Genomic DNA, 23975 nt, shown 5'->3' with positions numbered 1-23975 from the left:
ACTTGAGCCTCCATCCAGGACTAAAGGAAGACAAGCATCAAGGCTGTTCTCTGTTCTAGCGCCCAAATTGTGGAACGAACTTCCTCTGTCTGTCCGAACAGCTGAGTCTCTTGCTGTCTTTAAAAAACGATTAAAAACACACCTTTTTACTAAACACTTAGGCTGATTGGTACTTATTTACTAACACTTTATTCCAATCTTTTCCATTTAAAAAAAACAAAAAAACAAAAAAAAAAAAGACACTTTGGTTCTAACAGGTTTTAGCAGAGTTGTGTTCTTCGACTGTTGTCTATCTAAACTTAAGGAATGAAATGTTCACTGTGGAAGCACTTCTGTAAGTCGCTCTGAATAAGAGCGTCTGCTAAATGCTGAAAATGTAAATGTAAATGTAATAATAAGTTTTGGGGCAAAAACAGTATTCTAATATCTCACAAAAGAACAACTGTAGCTTTTTATAAATTGTTTAAATCCCAAAGGCTTTCATGATATGTCCCTTACATTGTATGTGAAATTTTGCCTTCAAGTGTCTTGAGTGTCAGAGAACAAACAAGAATAGAAACACTTTGCAGTGTTTACTGACCCATTTATTATTGCTTTACAGTCAAAGTTAATGATAAATTCCAACTTTTTGAGACACCAAGGTCCTCGATGCACTGAAGGAAGTGCTTGTCTGAGCCACCTGGCCTAAATGTTTCCAGTGATTTAGCTGTGTTGTACAACTATCTGTCCACACCCTGGATAAACCATTTCTCTCCTATTAACTAATCCAGTATAAAGCCAGCTCAGTTTAAACCAGCAGTAGACCATATTTGGCATAAGACATTGTTTTGGACCAGCAACCAGCAAATGGATGTCCAGATCTCAAGATAACAAAAGTTTTTTGTGTTCACAATTTTTTGGTAATCAGATTAACACTTTCAAATACTAAACACAATGTTTTCTACCCCCCCCCCCCAATAAAATTACTGTATACATACTGTTTTTATCTCTTAGATACCAGATACCCATGTCCCCAGTGCTGTACATTCTGATTTAGTGATGGATATATGAGGTTTAATCATGAAAATATCTCAGTCTTTCAATACTGTTTAAAAGGTTTGCTTAAGTCCCTCTAAACCTTGGATTTTTTTTTCTTTATGAGTTTCATTTTATTGCTATCACATCCTCAAGTTGCTGTCCATCCTGTTATTTCTTACTACTGTCTCTAAAAATGAAGAGCAAATGAAGATCTTTTTGGAGGGAAAACAACTGTGGAAGATGAGTGGCTAACTCCTCATTTTAATGTTGTTTTTTCCACATTTTATCCTAAAAGTCTTATATGGTCAACCATAACATGTCCACCCTGTTATGGGATATATGACAAAAAGCAATATGATTTGATAATTTAAAAAATAATCATACTAAAAAGCAGAGAATTCTTTGTCTGAAATCACTTGTATGCTAGCATGGTTTTGCTCACTCGCTAGCTAATGGCTAATTTTATGTCAGAATATCCACCCTGTTATGGTCCACCCTGTTACAACCTAGTACGTAACAGGGTGGACGTCACAGTGTATATGAGGTGCATGTGTAATTTAGCTTGACCAATATTAGTTTGGAAAAGTATAACATGTCCTTTTTATAATTAAAAATGGGAAAAAAAACATGAAAAACAAATAATTAAAAGAGTGTTTCATTTTCAAAAAGTTTTAAGGTCCCAGGAATGACCCCTGTACATCACATCATGGATCCATGCATTCATTTTTAATTTGATCAGGGACTGACACAAGAGTAACTGTATGCTTATCAGAGCTAAACAATTTCCAAATTAGTGCTCGTCGCTTAAAAGATTAACCAGCTTAGGTAGAGTGTACGCAACATTTGTTATTGTGAGAACACAGGTAAAAAGAAGTAGTGATCTCAAGAAAGCTTCTTTTTATCTTGAGATCAGGAGATAAAAATAAAACATAACACACGTGACCTTTCTGGACTTCTGTATACAATGCTGATCAGTGACGTTTTTTCTCTCCTCAGTTTTTAGCAGGATTGACGTTACACTAGTCCATGTTCCACCACTCGATGGCGCTATGAAGTCAAACTTGGGACCCTCATCATCCTAACAGTGGTGTCACCGTGACAATTGTTGAATTTCCACCGGGAAAAATGAAAAGTTATCGCAAGCTGTGCCTGAGGCGGGGAGTTTCCCTTAAACCTGCTAACACAGTAACACCACTCGAGCTTTTTCTTTCCATTACACGGGTGAAAGCAGCGCAGTGAGAGTTACAGTACAGAGATGAGTGTAGTAGGAGGAACAGCGCTAAGATCAGCGCAGTTCTGGTGTAACAGCGCACCAGATTCCGCATCTTACACAACGTGTCAGAAAAGCAGAAGGGCAGTGGCGTCAAAAATGCGAGCTAACGGTTTTACACCACCAGGCAAAATAGTTTACTTTAGTAGTGTTTAAAAAGTTTGTTTGATTAACTCTAACTACATACTTTCATTTCCTGTGGAAACTTTCATATGAAGGATAATTTTAACAGCCACCTGTTGAGGTTTAAACAAGATGGACGAGAACTTCACGGAAATGTTAGAAGAGTTTATGGGGAGCGCACTTGTTACATGGGTATGTCTTATACAATCATTCTGACCATGTTTGAATTTATAATAATTAATGTTACTGCAGCTGTATATGACAAAACACATTCTAAAACGGTGTACTTTATTACACCTAAATGTGTGCAGGGTTTATGTTCCTTTTTTGCAGTATTTAATGTAAATAGTTTGGGTTTAGGGAGGAAGAGAGTTGTTGGTACATGAGTTAGTCTGTACAAGTGTTTTCTTTCTGAGTCATTGAGGAAACAGGTTAAACTCGATGGCCTGTTGAACTATATTCAATAAATCTTTTAAAGATACCTAAAGGTAACAGTCTTAAGAGACCTCTGTTTCATGTACTTTGTATTGGGTTCTGTCAAAATAGCCTTCAAAATTCCCCTATTTATATGAGCACACAAATGCCCAGCTAATCATCGAACTGAAGGCCATTCCACAACGTTTTAAAAGATTATTGAATTTATCAACACCAAATTAATAATCTGGGCTGCAGTGTGTTTATTTTTGTCTATCATACTTTTTCACATTTTCTGAAGACCCAGAACAATATATAATATAAATACACAACAGCTTAACAACTGACATCCCAAAGGCTGCTATGATATATCCATCAAAGTGCATGTAAAGTTTTGACTTCAACTGTACATGTGTAAAATAGCAATAAAATTAAGATACCTAAAGGTAACAATTTGGAGTATAACCTTTTGATTATAATTTGTTCATTCTGTTCTGCAGATTGAGTTTTTTTTACATTTATATATTCTAACAAGGCACATGAAGGCAACAGAATGTGGTATACTGTCTTAAAGTATATTGATGTATAAACACAATATTAAAAAGACATTACTTTGCTTTACCTTCTATTTTGTGTTTCTGATTTTTTGCAAAATATGTCATGTTGGTACATAGTTCACTGGCAATAGAACTGGTTTAACATATTAAAGCATTACTCCAATCTGTATTAACACCATAAATTATTAAATTGCAAGTTTTATATTATGTTTTAGCAATGTAGTCCTGACACATTAGCTTGTTAAAGTATTATTAATTGTAATTCTGAAGGGGCTCTAATATGAAAGGTTTGTGAGGTGAGAATGTGTGAACAATGAGGATGGGAGCGAGTAAATGAGTCTTGGGTGTGTTCATAACATGACTAAGACTTATTTTTAAAACTTAAAATACACTTTCTGTGATAAAACTTTTATAACAATTCTGTTTCATCATGTTTTTCAGATATTTTATTTAACTTAAAATAGTATAAACAGCTGTTAGCTCAGTGGTTAAAGGACGGGACTAATGCTCAGAAAGTTTCTGGTTCATGCCTCACCACTGCTAAGCGAACAATGTTTGGCCACAGAGTAAGGCCCGTAACCCATAATTGCTTGCTTTGGATTTAGTAAGTCACACTGGATAAAATGCCATAAACATAAGCACAACAAAATGTTAACCATTGCACCAAGGTACAATGACTAAATCTATTCAGATTAAAACTGCTGTTGTTGTTCTATATAACTAAAACTGACATTAACAGATTAATAAATCATGACTATGTATTTTTGACAAAACACTAACAATAACACAAAATTAAAGTCCAGTTTCAGTAAAGTCCATGTTAATTTAGGTTGGGAAAAACAGTCCAACGGTGAAAATTTAAAGGTTTATTTATATTTTATATATATTTTAATATGGTCACAGTGCTTATTGGCATTCACCTCCCCCCAAAAGAACTCTACTGTTGTTTGTTAAGGTTGTTAATCCAACCTTACATAGTAAATATAGAATCTTAAGTCATAAATAAAATCTTAAGTCATAAATAAATATGATTTTTTCTGCTACTTTGGTGATTGTGATGTACAGGGGTTGGACAATGAAACTGAAACACCTGGTTTTAGACCACAATAATTTATTAGTATGGTGTAGGGCCTCCTTTTGCGGCCAATACAGCGTCAATTCGTCTTGGAAATGACATATACAAGTCCTGCACAGTGGTCAGAGGGATTTTAAGCCATTCTTCTTGCAGGATAGTGGCCAGGTCACTACGTGATGCTGGTGGAGGAAAACGTTTCCTGACTCGCTTCTCCAAAACACCCCAAAGTGGCTCAATAATATTTAGATCTGGTGACTGTGCAGGCCATGGGAGATGTTCAACTTCACTTTCATGTTCATCAAACCAATCTTTCACCAGTCTTGCTGTGTGTATTGGTGCATTGTCATCCTGATACACGGCACCGCCTTCAGGATACAATGTTTGAACCATTGGATGCACATGGTCCTCCAGAATGGTTCGGTAGTCCTTGGCAGTGACGCGCCCATCTAGCACAAGTATTGGGCCAAGGGAATGCCATGATATGGCAGCCCAAACCATCACTGATCCACCCCCATGCTTCACTCTGGGCATGCAACAGTCTGGGTGGTACGCTTCTTTGGGGCTTCTCCACACCGTAACTCTCCCGGATGTGGGGAAAACAGTAAAGGTGGACTCATCAGAGAACAATACATGTTTCACATTGTCCACAGCCCAAGATTTGCGCTCCTTGCACCATTGAAACCGACGTTTGGCATTGGCACGAGTGACCAAAGGTTTGGCTATAGCAGCCCGGCCGTGTATATTGACCCTGTGGAGCTCCCGACGGACAGTTCTGGTGGAAACAGGAGAGTTGAGGTGCACATTTAATTCTGCCGTGATTTGGGCAGCCGTGGTTTTATGTTTTTTGGATACAATCCGGGTTAGCACCCGAACATCCCTTTCAGACAGCTTCCTCTTGCGTCCACAGTTAATCCTGTTGGATGTGGTTTGTCCTTCTTGGTGGTATGCTGACATTAGCCTGGATACCGTGGCTCTTGATACATCACAAAGACTTGCTGTCTTGGTCACAGATGCGCCAGCAAGACGTGCACCAACAATTTGTCCTCTTTTGAACTCTGGTATGTCACCCATAATGTTGTGTGCATTGCAATATTTTGAGCAAAACTGTGCTCTTACCCTGCTAATTGAACCTTCACACTCTGCTCTTACTGGTGCAATGTGCAATTAATGAAGATTGGCCACCAGACTGGTCCAATTTAGCCATGAAACTTCCCACACTAAAATGACAGGTGTTTCAGTTTCATTGTCCAACCCCTGTATATCTATGACAAATTATGTAATCTGCCAACAACCCTACTCTGCACCCTTTCTACAAATATTAGATATTATAAATTATATAAATGGAACACTACAACATGTAAATGTAATAATCAGTAAACTGAGAACTGAAATTGTGGATATTCTTTTGGTAAGTGTTGAAGTCTGTATAATTATGATGCATGTCTATTTTCTTAGGTATATTTGTTTGAGGACATGGTTGGTGACGATGGTCAGGACTACATGGAAGTCAACTCCAACTCCCAAAATGCACTTAGACAGTACCTGCGCCTCACCAATGGAGTGTACCTCAATGAAGTCATGAGAATTATGTAATACACAGTCTTAGAAATTCAGTACAATTAAAAAGTAAACTCTATGAAAAACTGACTTGGATTTGATACTTGTTTTTTTCAGTGATTCTAATCCAAAAGTAGAGCAGATCTACCGCAACGTAGGTGATGACAAGATTCTCAGAGTTCAGAACTTCTCCATCCTCAACCGCCACTTGAGATCCTACTATCAGGTATCAGAGCTTACTCTGTGAAATTCTGATTGCCATCAACAGAAAAAAATACTTTAAACTGTTACTGCTTGCATTATTATGGTTGTACAATTAGTTTTATTTCAGTTTTGTTTAGGCAGAATATGCTTTAACTTTATTTGAGACTGGCCCAGCAACTGGGTTTTCTTCGGGACATAGAAATAGAATTGTTAGTGGTAATCACACAGCAGACGTGTAAGATAAATGTCATGTTCCAATAATAAATCTGAAGGAAACTGGGCCTGGGCAGTGTTGTTTTATTCTTCCTGTGCTGTTTTTGCTTTCAGTTTACCTGAGGTTAATAAACAATAATATTTTTAGCGATGTGTACAGATTGGACGTGCACAATTCCAAAATATAAGATGAAATATCTAAGCACAAAAATACTGGTTCTGCTGCTGCATGTGCTGTTGTGTACACTAAACAAGAAATTAGTTCAGGTCACCTGTCAGTTTGTTCTTAACCCTGTTTAGTGTGACACAGCGGAACTGTGTTGGTCATTTTGTTTTTTGGATGTTTCACTTCTTGTTTTATGTTTTTTTTTTTGCTGGCAAAAGAGGCAAATGTGAGATTACAGTTCTCATAGATATGAAATAACTACTTTTGTACTTTTTTATATTTTAACTTTCCTATGTTTTACTTAAAACTGTTTAGTGTAAACTGGTCTATTTACTGCTAGTCTTATGTGGAAGTGTGCACACCCCTGGTTAAATCCCATGTTTTTTTTTTTAGAGTAATAAATAAATGACCATGCTCTTCAGAAAACTGAAATTTTGCACATTTTAATGCGCATTTACTATTTTGACTGTTTATTTGATTCATTTATCATTTTTAAAGTTAATTTAATATTTAATGCTGAATAATAAAAACATAAACTGTAAACACTGCCCTTCAGAGCCGAATATCAACACACAAACACAATTGGCCATGTTTGAGGAAGGGAAGGTCAGACGGGGTCCCTTCATGCTGCCGATGCGATTTTCACTGTCCAGGATGCCAATTGCCTGGGTGTCTGTGCAAGTACGTGGAGTCTCATGGAGCTTAGTGCGGCACTCTGTACATGATACAGCTCTGTGTGGGAATCCAACACTGGCAAGTGATAAGAAGTGGCCGTAGATTGAACGTGTTGGAGAAGACATGCAATGATCCGGCTGTCCTTGATCAGATCAGATTGTGCAGGCTTTAGCAGATTCTTAATTAGGAATTGGAAATGACAATGATAATGTTGTAATGCTATTGTAGCATCTTAAATGAATCAGAATCAGAATCACTTTATTTCGCCAGGTATGTTACACATACGAGGAATTTGCTTTGGTGATACACTCAATGATACACACAACAGTCCACACAAATGAGTTCCATCACCCACTTTTTTCAGTTCTAACAGATGACCCAAGTAATGTTATATAAGGGCTTTTCAACCACCATTGGTTTATTTTCTTTATCTATCTTTGTACAATTATTAGGAAAATCTACAGCAGTTGGTTCTGATGCCTCTTCCCAACATAGCTGTTTTAGGAAGAGATCCTCTTACAGGTGAGCTAATCAGTCTGATTATTAATCCCAGTTTTCTTTGTTTTCTATTACGTTATTTGAACATACACTGTTTGAACAACATAATAGAAACACCACATAAATTGAAGCTTGTCTTTTAAGTGATGTAACTGCTATAATGAATACAGCTGCACATGTAAGTTGTTTTAGGTGTGTTAAACGTCACTTTTGGTATGTGAGATGCAACAAAACAGCTAACAGTGGGTGCCCATATTGCATTTGTAGAACATCTGGTGGAAATCATTGGGTTCAGTGATTGCTTTGCATGGTTGTTCTCGTTTTTGATGTGATAATGCTTCCATGTATAATGCTAATATTATTAAAGAGTGGTTAGATTAAGTCAAAGAATAAAGTCAAGAGCCCTTTATGGCCACCCTGTCATCAGATATGAAAATTATTGGCAGGCTCAGGTATTGGGGACCTGGGTTTTATCCTTGCCTCTAGTAACTGTAAGGAGTTTTGTCTGCTTTCTTTTGGTGTTTGCATGCGTTTTTCTCCTGCTAAAGGTAGATTAGGAACTGTACATTTCCCTTTGATATTTGTGTATTAGGATTTTAACGTCATGTTTTACACTTTTATTCATGACAGAACAGGTAGTTACTGGTTACACAACTGGTTTTTGGACTGTGGGAGGAAATCGGAGCTCCCAGACGAAACCCACGCAGACACGGGGAGAACATGCAAACTCCACACAGAAAGGACCCAGACCGCCCCACCTGGGTATCAAACCCAGGACCTACTTTCTGTGAGGCGACATTGCTACCCACTGAGCCATTGTGCCACCCTCCCTCTGATGTAAATGAATAAATATGTGTGTTTTGTCTTGAGATGGATAGCTGCCTGTTTATTGCGCATTCCTCCCTCTTGACCATGATCGTAGTCAAGTGAAGTGGTTGTCTAGACTAAAATCATTTTTGGAGGCAAAGCAGAACGCCACTTTTCATTAGTTTCTTCATATGAATGTATTGTTAGAGATTTCTGTTATTTTGTCCATCCCCTGAATTTTACCAAGTGCTAGCTCATGGCTGTGTCATTAACTAAAACAATAATTATTGCGCTTGTGTGTAACCAACAGAGGGCGCTCTGGAGGAAGTACGAAGGCTGCTTTTGCTGTTATTGGGATGTGCTGTACAGGTAATGATAATGTGTGCCTTTACCACAAAACAATATTTCTACATGTGAAGAAGAGATTGCATTTTTATTCAGAGTTATTTAACTTTGTATCCCTGTGGACCAGTGTGAGACGAAAGAAACCTTTATTCAGCAAATTCAGTCACTCGACATCGAGACTCAGGCAGCTCTCGCCCTCTGCATACAAGAGGTCAGTGTTTACAGGTTTTGTTACACAAGAGTCAATGTTTTGGCACAGACTTTCTTACTGTCTGTACAATATGTACAGTGTTTATATTAAACAGAATAATGCATTGCTTTACCTTATAATGACATGTAAACAGAAGTTCCAAGGTTGAAATTCCTACACAATTTAATGAAATACCCTACAGGTGATAGTGATAGTGCACAGCAGTTAATAAAATAGCTTGGTGTTTTTTTTTTATTATTATTTATAATTATTTAATTATTATTTTAATATAATAATTATATTAGATTATAATATATGATATTACATAATACAGGTCCTTCTCAAAAAATTAGCATATTGTGATAAAGTTCATTATTTTCCATAATGTAATGATAAAAATTAAACTTTCATATATTTTAGATTCATTGCACACCAACTGAAATATTTCAGGTCTTTTATTGTTTTAATACTGATGATTTTGGCATACAGCTCATGAAAACCCAAAATTCCTATCTCAAAAAATTAGCATATCATGAAAAGGTTCTCTAAACGAGCTAATAACCTAATCATCTGAATCAACGAATTAACTCTAAACACCTGCAAAAGATTCCTGAGGCTTTTAAAAACTCCCAGCCTGGTTCATTACTCAAAACTGCAATCATGGGTAAGACTGCCGACCTGACTGCTGTCCAGAAGGCCATCATTGACACCCTCAAGCAAGAGGGTAAGACACAGAAAGAAATTTCTGAACGAATAGGCTGTTCCCAGAGTGCTGTATCAAGGCACCTCAGTGGGAAGTCTGTGGGAAGGAAAAAGTGTGGCAGAAAACGCTGCACGACGAGAAGAGGTGACCGGACCCTGAGGAAGATTGTGGAGAAGGGCCGATTCCAGACCTTGGGGGACCTGCGGAAGCAGTGGACTGAGTCTGGAGTAGAAACATCCAGAGCCACCGTGCACAGGCGTGTGCAGGAAATGGGCTACAGGTGCCGCATTCCCCAGGTCAAGCCACTTTTGAACCAGAAACAGCGGCAGAAGCGCCTGACCTGGGCTACAGAGAAGCAGCACTGGACTGTTGCTCAGTGGTCCAAAGTACTGTTTTCGGAAATCAAGGTGCCAGAGTCTGGAGGAAGACTGGGGAGAAGGAAATGCCAAAATGCCTGAAGTCCAGTGTCAAGTACCCACAGTCAGTGATGGTCTGGGGTGCCATGTCAGCTGCTGGTGTTGGTCCACTGTGTTTTATCAAGGGCAGGGTCAATGCAGCTAGCTATCAGGAGATTTTGGAGCACTTCATGCTTCCATCTGCTGAAAAGCTTTATGGAGATGAAGATTTCATTTTTCAGCACGACCTGGCACCTGCTCACAGTGCCAAAACCACTGGTGAATGGTTTACTGACCATGGTATTACTGTGCTCAATTGGCCTGCCAACTCTCCTGACCTGAACCCCATAGAGAATCTGTGGGATATTGTGAAGAGAAAGTTGAGAGACACAAGACCCAACACTCTGGATGAGCTTAAGGCCGCTATCGAAGCATCCTGGGCCTCCATAACACCTCAGCAGTGCCACAGGCTGATTGCCTCCATGCCACGCCGCATTGAAGCAGTCATTTCTGCAAAAGGATTCCCGACCAAGTATTGAGTGCATAACTGAACATAATTATTTGAAGGTTGACTTTTTTTTGTATTAAAAACACTTTTCTTTTATTGGTCGGATGAAATATGCAAATTTTTTGAGATAGGAATTTTGGGTTTTCATGAGCTGTATGCCAAAATCATCAGTATTAAAACAATAAAAGACCTGAAATATTTCAGTTGGTGTGCAATGAATCTAAAATATATGAAAGTTTAATTTTTATCATTACATTATGGAAAATAATGAACTTTATCACAATATGCTAATTTTTTGAGAAGGACCTGTATGTAATGTAATAGAATAGAATACATATTATATTTTATAGAATATACATATATATACAGTGTATCACAAAAGTGAGTACACCCCTCACATTTCTGCAAATATTTTATTATATCTTTTCATGGGACAACACTATAGAAATAAAACTTGGATATAACTTAAGAGTAGTCAGTGTACAACTTGTATAGCAGTGTAGATTTACTGTCTTCTGAAAATAACTCAACACACAGCCATTAATGTCTAAATGGCTGGCAACATAAGTGAGTACACCCCACAGTGAACATGTCCAAATTGTGCCCAAATGTGTCAATATTTTGTGTGACCACCATTATTATCCAGCACTGCCTTAACCCTCCTGGGCATGGAATTCACCAGAGCTGCACAGGTTGCTACTGGAATCCTCTTCCACTCCTCCATGATGACATCACGGAGCTGGTGGATGTTAGACACCTTGAACTCCTCCACCTTCCACTTGAGGATGCGCCACAGGTGCTCAATTGGGTTTAGTCCATCACCTTTACCTTCAGCTTCCTCAGCAAGGCAGTTGTCATCTTGGAGGTTGTGTTTGGGGTCGTTATCCAGTTTTCGAAGGGAGGGGATCATGCTCTGTTTCAGAATGTCACAGTACATGTTGGAATTCATGTTTCCCTCAATGAACTGCAGCTCCCCAGTGCCAGCAACACTCATGCAGCCCAAGACCATGATGCTACCACCACCATGCTTGACTGTAGGCAAGATACAGTTGTCTTGGACACCATCTGAGCCAAACAAGTTTATCTTGGTCTCGTCAGACCACAGGGCATTCCAGTAATCCATGTTCTTGGACTGCTTGTCTTCAGCAAACTGTTTGCGGGCTTTCTTGTGCGTCAGCTTCCTTCTGGGATGACGACCATGCAGACCGAGTTGATGCAGTGTGCGGCGTATGGTCTGAGCACTGACAGGCTGACCTCCCACGTCTTCAACCTCTGCAGCAATGCTGGCAGCACTCATGTGTCTATTTTTTAAAGCCAACCTCTGGATATGACGCCGAACACGTGGACTCAACTTCTTTAGTCGACCCTGGCAAAGCTTGTTCCGAGTGGAACCTGTCCTGGAAAACCGCTGTATGACCTTGGCCACCATGCTTTAGCTCAGTTTCAGGGTGTTAGCAATCTTCTTATAGCCCAGGCCATCTTTGTGGAGAGCAACAATTCTATTTCTCACATCCTCAGAGAGTTCTTTGCCATGAGGTGCCATGTTGAATATCCAGTGGCCAGTATGAGAGAATTGTACCCAAAACACCAAATTTAACAGCCCTGCTCCCCATTTACACCTGGGACCTTGACACATGACACCAGGGAGGGACAACGACACATTTGGGCACAATTTGGACATGTTCACTGTGGGGTGTACTCACTTATGTTGCCAGCTATTTAGACATTAATGGCTGTGTGTTGAGTTATTTTCAGAAGACAGTAAATCTACACTGCTATACAAGTTGTACACTGACTACTCTAAGTTATATCCAAGTTTCATGTCTACAGTGTTGTCCCATGGAAAGATATAATGAAATATTTGCAGAAATGTGAGGGGTGTACTCACTTTTGTGATACACTGTATATATAATATTCCTTATAATTATATTATATACTATTATATATATTATATAAAAGAATATAAGGTAATAATTATTTTAATTATTACAAAATTAACTGTGATCATTGATAAATGATGGAACTCATCATTATTTATAGTGGAGCATCATGCCCCCCAAATTAGATTTTCTTGTATAATAAAACTCAGTCATGTCTCAGTTTTGGGATTTTTGTTTCTGCTAATGTTTGATTTTTAGATTTGTCAAACCACAGATTCCAGCAGTTGTGGGCTAACGGAATTTATTGCTGCACCACCTGAGCACAATTGACATTTTAAAGCATGTTTAAATAACCATGCTATGTTTTTTCATTTTTTTTTTTTTCATTCATTCATTTCATTTCATTTTTCATATTTTTATAAGAAAATAAAATGTCAGACATCAAACATACCATAGCTGAAAAAAGTTAAAAAATATGTACAATTTCTTTTTTTACCGTTAAACCATGACCAGGTGACTCAGGACCCAAACACAGTTCTGCCCCTGCAGTATGGAGAGATGTATGGGCTAAATGGACTGGAATTTCAGGCACTGCTTAGTGCACTTGCCCGGCAAATCCAGAGCCTCCTGGCTCAGAGAGACACACATCTGGAGGTAAGAGGATCTGTTTAGGCTTAGATTAAGCATCGGTTCAAAATGTCATTGCTGCAGTAATGCAGTTTAGGAAGACATGCTTCAGTGCTGGATATTGATTGCCTGGCACAGATTTGCACTAGCACTTGAAGAAATGTGTTTTTAGGTAAAAATACTGAGTTCTGGTATGATTTTTCAGTAACTGTCTTAATATATTTGGGAAAGAATATATTTTACCCTGGTCATGGCTGTGGTGGGTCTGGTTTCCCTGGAAGCAATGCAGTAAAACACCAGACAGGACGCTAATCAACTGTGGGGCCTCAGGCATTCCCTTTTGGATATAGCCAATCATGTCGGTGTGTAACTGTCTGAATGACCAATAGCCCTGCTGGGTCTTCAAACCTTGGAACCCAGTTGTAGTGGCCTAGCACGATTTACCGCTGCACCACTCAAGCACATTACTGTAATATTGTTTGATTTTTAATATTAAAGATGTTTAATATTGTTTGTTAACACCAAGTCTGCCATTTACTGTATTAAGTACTCTATAGTATAAAATCATTTTTATGTCTGGAAAACATTTCTTTTAACAATAATAATAATAATTATTATTTATATCAGTATGTACTTTTTTTACTTGATTAAAAAGCATTAATCTTTTTGATGCCCATTATTTTGAAATCATGCAAGGTGTTTTAATTGGTGAAGATGATATGGTCACTTACTATTGAACAAACTATTATCATATCAGTAATTATTCATTCATCATCTGTGATTATTATTGGATTAGAGAAACTGAAAGGATGAACAGATGTAGAACCTGAGCTTTGTCACTGACAGATCTCCCACTGTTTGATTCTCAGAGGATTGCAGAGCTGTCAGTGCAGCGTGAATCGATTTCGTCCCCCACCGCTCCCCCCGCTGGCCTCTGGGACAGCGCTCCGGAGGGACTATCTGTACAGCTGGCAGATAGCAAAGCTAGACTTCGCAGACTTAAGCAGGAACTGTAAGTGTGTTGCTTTTCGGGTCCTGTTTATGTGAATTTCTGTGCTTCATTTGAGTTTAAGTACAGTGTTAAAACAAAGACTGTGGGTGTTGTACCGCACCAGGGTCTTGGAAATCTTGGTTCAAACTTTGCATGTTCTCTTTATGGGTTCTTTAGTTTTTACCAATCTTTCAATAGTATGCAGAAGGCAAATTTGTTATCCTTGGTTTAAGTGAATAGGTGAGTGTGTGAGGTAATGTCCAGAGTCTTTCCTCGCCTGGATTCCCCCATATCTCCCAATCTAGTAATTTCCAACTCCTGATGATGATTTGATCTCTTGATTTAATCAAGGAGAGACAGCCGCTTTTAATCACCTGCCAGTATTGGGTTTCCTTACAGAGCTCAGTGATTCTCTCCACCACTCATGCACCAGTCCTGCAAATTGCAGCATTTTCCCTGATCCTCACTCCCTAAAACATCCAGACAGTGGCACTGCTGAAGTTCAAACTTGCAAGTTAGAACACTCTACAGTGATGTGTTAGCTCATTAGACTGCAGCGCCACCTGAGTTGACTTGTGCCCAGTATTACTAAGTGGTGCCAGGTCCACCCTGTTCTAATCAGAATAAAACACCTTTAAAAGATAAATGAATGAATGAGTAAAGTGATAAGTTAAAACAATTAATATGAAATGTCCTTAATAAATTAGTTAGAATCTTAAAGACTGACACGTATTGAGTTTTTTTTTAATTTTCAGCGAGGATAAAGAAGATCAGTTACTTGATTACAAACAAGAAATACAGACTATGGAAGAGGAACTAAAGAAATTGCAGTGTGAGGTATGTTCACAATAAGAAAAAAATTGCTGTTTATGTATTGAGCCTTTTTTGTATTTTCTATTAAGATTAAAAAAGCCTGTAATTATTTTTATTTACTTAGGTTGCACCACATGTAACTCTACTGTACATAAAATACTACTTGTACTAGTGTTGTTCACATTAGTGGTTGTATAATGTAATTATCAATAGTAAATGTTGGTCTTATGTGTTCTTGCTCTGTGTGGTGGGTCAGAACCGGGCTCTGCAGGGTGAGGTTCGAGTCAGTCGAAATCTGCGTGATGAGCTGGACTGTTTGCGCGAGCGTGCATCTAAAGCTGAGCAGCTTCAGACGGAGCTGAAGAGCTGCACGCATCGTCTGCGCAGCATGGAACTCTACCGAACTCAGCTGAAGGTAAACACACCTGAACCATCATAGTAGCAAAATCACTTAGTTTATATTTGGTGGTTTATATCTACATATACAGTGTATCACAAAAGTGAGTACACCCCTCACATTTCTGCAGATATTTAAGTATATCTTTTCATGGGACAACACTGACAAAATGACACTTTGACACAATGAAAAGTAGTCTGTGTGCAGCTTATATAACAGTGTAAATTTATTCTTCCCTCAAAATAACTCAATATACAGCCATTAATGTCTAAACCACCGGCAACAAAAGTGAGTACACCCCTAAGAGACTACACCCCTAAATGTCCAAATTGAGCACTGCTTGTCATTTTCCCTCCAAAATGTCATGTGATTTGTTAGTCTTACTAGGTCTCAGGTGTGCATAGGGAGCAGGTGTGTTCAATTTAGTAGTACAGCTCTCACACTCTCTCATACTGGTCACTGAAAGTTCCAACATGGCACCTCATGGCAAAGAACTCTCTGAGGATCTTAAAAGACGAATTGTTGTGCTACATGAAGATGGCCAAGGCTACAAGAAGATTGCCAACACCCTGAAACTGAGCTGCAGCACAGTGGCCAAAATCATCCAGCGTTTTAAAAGAGCAGGGTCCACTCAGAACAGACTCGCGTTGGTCGTCCAAAGAAGCTGAGTGCACGTGCTCAGCGTCACATCCAACTGTTGTCTTTGAAAGATAGGCGCAGGAGTGCTGTCAGCATTGCTGCAGAGATTGAAAAGGTGGGGGGTCAGCCTGTCAGTGCTCAGACCATACGCCGCACACTACATCAAATTGGTCTGCATGGCTGTCACCCCAGAAGGAAGCCTCTTCTGAAGTCTCTACACAAGAAAGCCCGCAAACAGTTTGCTGAAGACATGTCAACAAAGGACATGGATTACTGGAACCATGTCCTATGGTCTGATGAGACCAAGATTCATTTGTTTGGTTCAGATGGTCTCAAGCATGTGTGGCGGCAATCAGGTGAGGAGTACAAAGATAAGTGTGTCATGCCTACAGTCAAGCATGGTGGTGGGAATGCCATGGTCTGGGGCTGCATGAGTGCAGCAGGTGTTGGGGAGTTACATTTCATTGAGGGACACATGAACAATATGTACTGTGAAATACTGAAGCAGAGCATGATCCCCTCCCTCCGGAAACTGGGTCGCAGGGCAGTGTTCCAGCATGATAATGACCCCAAACACACCTCTAAGACAACCACTGCTTTATTGAAGAGGCTGAGGGTAAAGGTGATGGACTGGCCAAGCATGTCTCCAGACCTAAACCCAATAGAACATCTTTGGGGCATCCTCAAGCGGAAGGTGGAGGAGCGCAAAGTCTCGAATATCCGCCAGCTCCGTGATGTCGTCATGGAGGAGTGGAAAAGCATTCCAGTGGCAACCTGTGAAGCTCTGGTAAACTCCATGCCCAGGAGGGTTAAGGCAGTTCTGGGAAATAATGGTGGCCACACAAAATATTGACACTTCAGGAACTTTCACTAAGGGGTGTACTCACTTTTGTTGCCGGTGGTTTAGACATTAATGGCTGTATATTGAGTTATTTTGAGGAAAGAATAAATTTACACTGTTATATAAGCTGCACACAGACTACTTTTCATTGTGTCAAAGTATCATTTTGTCAGTGTTGTCCCATGAAAAGATATACTTAAATATCTGCAGAAATGTGAGGGGTGTACTCACTTTTGTGATACACTGTATATCTTGAGTATCAGGTCTGTATTCAGACTAGGATTATCAACATAAATGCTTGTGTAAAAGCACCCAAGATGCATTTGAATGCCTTTTGGCATTTACACTGGGTCCAGGGCAGGAATACACATTGGACAGTGCACCAGTCAATCACAGGGCACTGCATACTTAAAGATTCACTTACTCGCTCACTCACTCACTTATTTCTGATGACAATTTAGAGTAGACACTCCACCTATGTGAACAAACCCAAAGGGAACTCACATGGACACAGACAGACAGCACGTTTCATCAACTACCATCAATGATTGTGTTTTTTTTACAATATATTTTTATGCCTTAGTACTTTTCCTACTGTTTTGTTGAATTGTTGGAAGAAAACATGACTGTGTTTTGGGAATTAAAATGTTGAAAGGTAAACTGTCATCCCGGTCAGCGTCTTGCATGTAAAGATTAAGAGTTTTCTTCAATATCTTGTTAGCAAACGATGAAAAAAACATTTACTCAAATAACCCAGTCTTCCAACCTACTGCAAATTATACTGCTCATCCCGCCCTAGAAGATACGGTAGCCAATTAGAGTCTGCTGCAGGCACTGCCAATTGAGCCCGCTAGATGGTACCCAGCCAACCGGTGGCAACACCGAGTTTCCACCCAAGGAGTTCAGAATCTCAGAGCTGGTGTGCTAGCAGAATATCCCGCTGCGCCACCTGGGTGCCACTGCTCTACTTTTATGTAATGCTTTATGGTCAGGTTGAGTTAAAAGTTAAAAGACACACTGATAAGTGTAGAGTTTTCTCTATTTTGGATCTACTGTGTATCATGAAGAGCTGTCTTTCAGGGTCATCACAGCTAAACAAACTGCCAATGGATTGGTGCCCTGTCCAGTTCACTCTGACAACAAATTCCATTTGCATTGGAAATTTTAGTAGCTATATTTCTAAGTCTGTGTTTCTTTCTTATGCAGGAGCAGCAGCAGTACTGTGCCTCGTTGCAGGAGAACAAGGCTCTGCTGGAGGAGCAGCTGGCTGATGCACGTGCCCGCTGTTCCGCTCTACGTGAACTAGAGAGGGACAATCTCCTACTCCGCCAGAAACTCATGGACATGGAGGCGGTATGAGCTTCACAAACCTCTGCTGTCCTCCATAGCTTTTAATCAGATGTTTATTGAATGGAATTGTTAAATATAGTAATCAGTAAATGTCGCCTGTAATAAGTAGCTTCTGTAGAGAGTAGGAACTGTGTGTGTGCATGCATGTTTGTGCTGATGATTGTATACTCACTTGTGTGTGCGTGTAGGAGCGGGATGTGGAAAGGCAGAGGGTCGATGAGCTGTTGGAGATGAACATGAACCTGCAGATGGATGTGAAGCGACACTCTTTCTCTGAGGTGATACGGAGGCACCAATCCCATGCCCTGCAATCAGAGCTGGAATCTGATGAAGAGCTTCAGGAGCTCAAGAGTCCAGAGGATCCTGGTAAATATATAGTATATTTTACTAAAGCCTAGTACCAACATGAATATTACATATCCAGACACCAACCTGTTGTTTCTGTTTTCACGTTAATTCTCTTGCTTTTATTTAAAGTGGAACTAAAGCCACTTAGTGTAGAGGTGGACGAGGCGTCCTCGATGAGGCTCCTGGGAGCTGAGAATGAAAATGCAGAACTCAGGAGACGACTGGAGCACCTGCTGGCTGAACAAGAGGTTAGGGGGCAAAACCCAAAGGTTGCTGTATATATTACATGCAAACAGGCTTTCTATTTAAAACATCTATACCAGTTACACTAATTGAAAGATGTTTAAATAACAAATACAAACCCCATTTCTGGAAAAGTTGGAACACTGAAAAATCCAGTAAAAAGAAGAATCTGTGTTGTGTGTTCATTCTTATTAATCTTTATTTACCTGGCATAAGCAGAAAGATAAGATTTCCGTTTTTACTGTTCAACTTCAATGGATTTTGTAAACATTAGAATATGATGCCTGCAGCACACTCCAAGAAAGTTGGGACAGGGGCAAAATAAGGGTTTTAAGTTTATAGAACATTCAAGTTACAGCGTTCCATAATAAGCAGGTGAATATGTAACAGGTGAGGGAGTCATAATTTGGTTTTAAAAGAGGATCCACCAAAGGCTCCTTCTGCACAGGCAATAAAGGGTCGTGAATTGCCAGTCAGTTTAAAAAGAACATTTCTCAATGCCAGATTTGCAAATAATTCAAGTCTTTCACTATCTACTGTTCATAATATTGTGAAAAGATTCGGGGGAATCTGGAGAGATCTTAGTGTGTGTAGGGCAAAACCAAAAAACACTGTTGAATGTTCATGACCTTTAAGCTCTCAGTCATCAGACATGAGAACCCGCTATGCTACTGTGATAAATACGGCCACATGGGCTTGGAAGTACTTCAGAAAGCCATTGTCATATAACACAATTCACCACTGCATCAGGAACACAAGGAGAAAGCTGTACTTCGAGTCTATGCAGAAACACCTCCAAGTTCTCTGGGCCTGAGTTAATTTCAGTTGGTCCAAAAGACAGTGGAAATGTGTGCAGTGGTCAGATAAGTCCAAGTTTCAGCTTGTTTTCAGGAAAAACGTGTGTCAAAAATGAAAACGACCATCCAGACTGTCATCAGTAAACGATACAAAAGGCAACATCTGTCATGAGGGTGCATCAGTGCCATGCATGGGTGACTTGCATATGTGTGAAGGTACCATTAACGCACAGGCGTATGTTAGGTTTATAGAGAGATGCATGCTGCAATCAAGGCAACCTTTTTTCCCTGGAATTCCAAGTCCTACAGCTTCGTAGATACAGAATGCATGTGTCCAGATCGGACACCTATTGTGCAGAATGAAGAGGGAATCAGACGATGGCGACCACAAAGCTTGATTGGTTGAGCTTTTAAAGTCTTGTATAAATCATGATTGGACAAAAAATCCACTTGCAAAACTATTAATTCCCAAACCATTTAAAAGTCTCATTGATAGGAAAGCTGGGAAACACAGGAGTAAACATGCCTCTGTCCCAACTTTTTTGGAGTGTGTTGCAGGCATCAAATTTTAAACGTGTTTATTTTTTACAATTTACAATAAAGGTAATCAGTGAAAGCATTGGAAATCTTTTCTTTCAACTTTTGTCAGTTAAATAAATATTCAGGAGAATGAACAAATCACATATTCCTTCCAACGTCCCAATTTTTTTGGAAATGTGGTTTGTATTTAATTACAGAGCAAAGTGTAATTGCCGGTTGTCAGACATCCAGATGGGGATGAATGGATTAAACACTCCAGCCAAAAATATGCAGTGCAATTATATATAATTTAACCACTTGTAAAGTAACTGTCTGAAAAGGGTCTGAAAAGTCATGTTCTGCATGAGCACATTAGGGCCTGAAGTCTCAGTTTCATTGGTTCCTTATTTCAAGAGAGACCAGTGTATCAAAAGCAAGATTTACAGAAGTGTGGCAAAGAGTTAGCAAAAGTGTTAGTGTTATAAATAAAGAATTTAATTCTGAAACAGTCTATACTGACTGAAACCTGAATATTGCACCTTTGGTTAATTGACCTGAAAGTGTGCTTGGGATCATTATCTTGTTGGAAAGTTCAATTATCATTATGGTTCAATTTCACCACAGAAGCCAAAACATTCCTCTACAAAATGCTTTGGTATTTCTGTAAATCCATGATACCAGTTACACTGTAAAGATTGTCAGTTTCTGCAGCTGAAAAACATCCCCTATTATCACAGACTCATCCCATGCTTGACTGTGGTGATAATGTTCTTCTGGTCATGAGTCATGCTTTTCATGCACCAGACAAACTGCTGATTCATATGACCAAACAGTTCCAGTTTTGATTTCTCACTTTGTTTACATCCCAGCCCAACTGAAAACTGAAAGATACACAATTAAAAACTAAATACAATACTGGTAAAATCATACAGTGGTACCTTGAAACTCAACGTCTGTTGGTTCTGGGACTGGCGTTGTGTTTAAAAGGCGTTGAGTTTCAAGGTATTTTTCTCCCATAAGGATGTATGGGAAACCTTTTAATGTGTTCCATGGTCCTGTGGACTTGCATATATTTTAGGCCAGGTAAAATAAAAATACTGATATATCAGATAATTCTTACAATTTCTCAAAACCTTGAACTGTAACACACGTTTAAAAGTGAAACAGTGAGGAAAATCCAGATAAACACAGATACATGTGGAGCGTTTAGAGTGAATTTGACGGTTATACAGTTTCGTTTCATATGCACACTTTGATGACGTATTACCGCACCGCTCAAGCCAAGCGCTGAACAAAGCGACTGTTCATTGTTAATTTGAAATAGAATTAAATTTTTATTTTATTTTTTAAACTGAACACGTTGACTTTTAGGGAAACATTGAGTTTAAGGGTACAAATTTCTTGACGAAGGGTGTTGAGTTTCAAAGGTTTTGAGTTTAGGGGATGTTGAGTTACAAGGTACCACTGTATTATATTTTATAGTAACTGCCAATTTGTTTTGGGTCAGATAAACTACCAAAATCTAAGTCATTATCAGTAGCTGTGCACTTTGTGCAGTCTGGCTCTGCTTTTTAAATCCTACTTCTCTCACACTGTTTTCCACTGAGTGAATAAACAATGTGATAAGTTGCTAAATTTGTGTTGATCAGGCTCAGCAGGCTAACTCACCAGACGTAAAAGAGGCTTTGCAGAGACAAACAGATCGACTTGCACAACTGGAGGAAGAGCACCAAAACACACTCAGAGAGGTTTGATTTTACATTTTAACCCCCCTCTCCACCCCACACACACGTGTACACTCACTCACTCACTGTACATTCAAACTGCACACACTAAAAGTCTGTTTGATCTGCTGCTTACAATCCCAGTTTGCCAACAAGCTGCTTTAAAATTTTTTTGTATCTGTCAGTTTCAGAACCTGAAGAATGAAAATAACAGTCTAAAGCAAAACCTTGAAGAGCTGGAGAAAACTCGAATGCGAGAGCAGAAGCGTGAGAGGTCAGTCGGACAGGTGCAGAGGGAGCTCCCAAGAGGAGAGTGTGAAGGAAAAGACATGGCAAGAGATGAGACAGACAGACATGAGAAGAGAAAAGATGACATGATAAAAGTGCTAAGAGAGGATGGAGAAGGAGAGGAGGTCCTTCTCAGGGAGAGGAAAGAGGAGGCCAATAATGATTTGGAGACTAAACTAAGAGGAGAAGCCGAGGGGGAGAAATGGATACAGACAAGCAGGGAAAAATCTGAAAGCAGTGCAGCAAGAAGTGAAAACAAAACGGATGTCCAGACAGCCTTACAAAAGGAACAACAAGAGGAAGATGTAAGAAAGATGGAGGCTGATAAGCTCAGGCAAGACATACAAAATCTTTCCGTTCAGCTCCAGCAGGCAGAGGAGGAAACGGATCGACAAGTTAAATTGGTCCAGGAACTGCATTCCAAACTGGCTGAGCAGGCGAAGAAGGCATTGGAGGCTGAGCAAAAACTGATTGTCCTAGAAGTTGAGAGTCAGAGACTGAGGAAAGCAGCTAAGAGTCTCACAGAAGCCAGGAAACAAATAGAGGTATAGTATATAATCAGCCAAACAGTGCAGCTCATATTGTAGCCAGTTCAAGATATCCATCCACCACATCTGTAGCATATGTGCTACTGCCACAGTCAGTAACTTACCTATAAAAAAAAAAAAACATGGACCAACATACACGATCAACCCAGCAAAATACTGACTAGTGAAGCAAACAACACTGATTACAATGGCACCTGCCAAGAGGTGATATACACTGATCAGCCATAACATTAAAACCACCTCCTTGTTTCTACACTCACTGTCCATTTTATCAGCTCCACTTACCATATAGAAGCCCTTTCAAGTTCTACAATTACTGACTGTATCCATCTATTTCTCTACATATCTTTTTAGTCTGCGTTTACCCTGTTCTTTAATGGTCAGGACCCCCACAGGACCACCACAGAAGCAGGTATTATTTAGGTGGTGGATCATTCTCAGCACTTTAATGACACTGACATGGTGGTGGTGTGTTAGTGTGTGTTGTGCTGGTATGAGTGGATCAGACACAGCAGCGCTGCTGGAGTTTTTAAATACCATGTCCACTCACTGTCCACTCTATTAGACACTCCTACCTAGTTGGTCCACCTTGTAGATGTAAAGTCAGAGACGATCGCTCATCTATTGCTGCTGTTTGAGTTGGTCATCTTCTAGACCTTCATCAGTGGTCACAGGATGCTGCCCACGGGGCGCTGTTGGCTGGATATTGGTTGGTTGGTGGACTATTCTCAGTCCAGCAGTGACAGTGAGGTGTTTAAAAACTCCATCAGCGCTGCTGTGTTTTATCCACTCATACCAGCACAACACACACTAACACACCACCACCATGTCAGTGTCACTGCAGTGCTGAGAATCATCCACCACCTAAATAATACTGACTCTGTAGTGGTCCTGTAGTGGGCTAACAAAGCATGCAGAGAAACAGATGGACTAAAGTGCTTCTATATGGTAAGTGGAGCTGATAAAATGGACAGTGAGTGTAGAAACAAGGAGGTGGTTTTAATGTTATGGCTGATTGGTGTAAGTATATTAGCTAGCAAGTCAACAGTCAATTCTTGAAGCTGATCCTACACAGTATTAAGCAGGTGGTTTTCATTGTTTTGGCTGATTAGTATATATTAATGTATACCAAAATATAAAGTATGCAACTACATGAGAAATTTAAAGCCACAACTACTAAATCACCAAGGATAAAAGAGAAAATAAATGTCATTCAAACACATTTTTAATTCAAACTACCAACACATAAGCTT

General features: G+C 39.5%; 1 protein-coding gene across 1 annotated transcript in view; it reads left to right on the top strand.

Annotated features, from left to right (window-relative positions):
* The first annotated feature begins 2466 nt into the window (after window positions 1-2466).
* Window positions 2467-23975, top strand: part of ccdc88b (coiled-coil domain containing 88B) — a 36493-nt gene continuing 14984 nt past the window's right edge. The window contains exons 1-15 of the mRNA XM_062999997.1: window positions 2467-2602; window positions 5912-6045; window positions 6131-6239; window positions 7724-7793; window positions 8887-8945; window positions 9049-9132; window positions 13111-13251; window positions 14094-14236; window positions 14971-15052; window positions 15285-15443; window positions 18112-18258; window positions 18444-18621; window positions 18733-18851; window positions 21812-21910; window positions 22072-22719. Coding sequence (XP_062856067.1) covers window positions 2543-2602; window positions 5912-6045; window positions 6131-6239; window positions 7724-7793; window positions 8887-8945; window positions 9049-9132; window positions 13111-13251; window positions 14094-14236; window positions 14971-15052; window positions 15285-15443; window positions 18112-18258; window positions 18444-18621; window positions 18733-18851; window positions 21812-21910; window positions 22072-22719 — 2232 coding nt within the window. The 5' untranslated portion in view covers window positions 2467-2542. The remainder of the gene's footprint in view (window positions 2603-5911; window positions 6046-6130; window positions 6240-7723; window positions 7794-8886; window positions 8946-9048; window positions 9133-13110; window positions 13252-14093; window positions 14237-14970; window positions 15053-15284; window positions 15444-18111; window positions 18259-18443; window positions 18622-18732; window positions 18852-21811; window positions 21911-22071; window positions 22720-23975) is intronic.

Source organism: Trichomycterus rosablanca, chromosome 8 (assembly GCF_030014385.1).
Source record: "Trichomycterus rosablanca isolate fTriRos1 chromosome 8, fTriRos1.hap1, whole genome shotgun sequence".
Classification (NCBI taxonomy): domain Eukaryota; kingdom Metazoa; phylum Chordata; class Actinopteri; order Siluriformes; family Trichomycteridae; genus Trichomycterus; species Trichomycterus rosablanca.
This window is presented reverse-complemented; position numbering and strand designations above follow the sequence as displayed.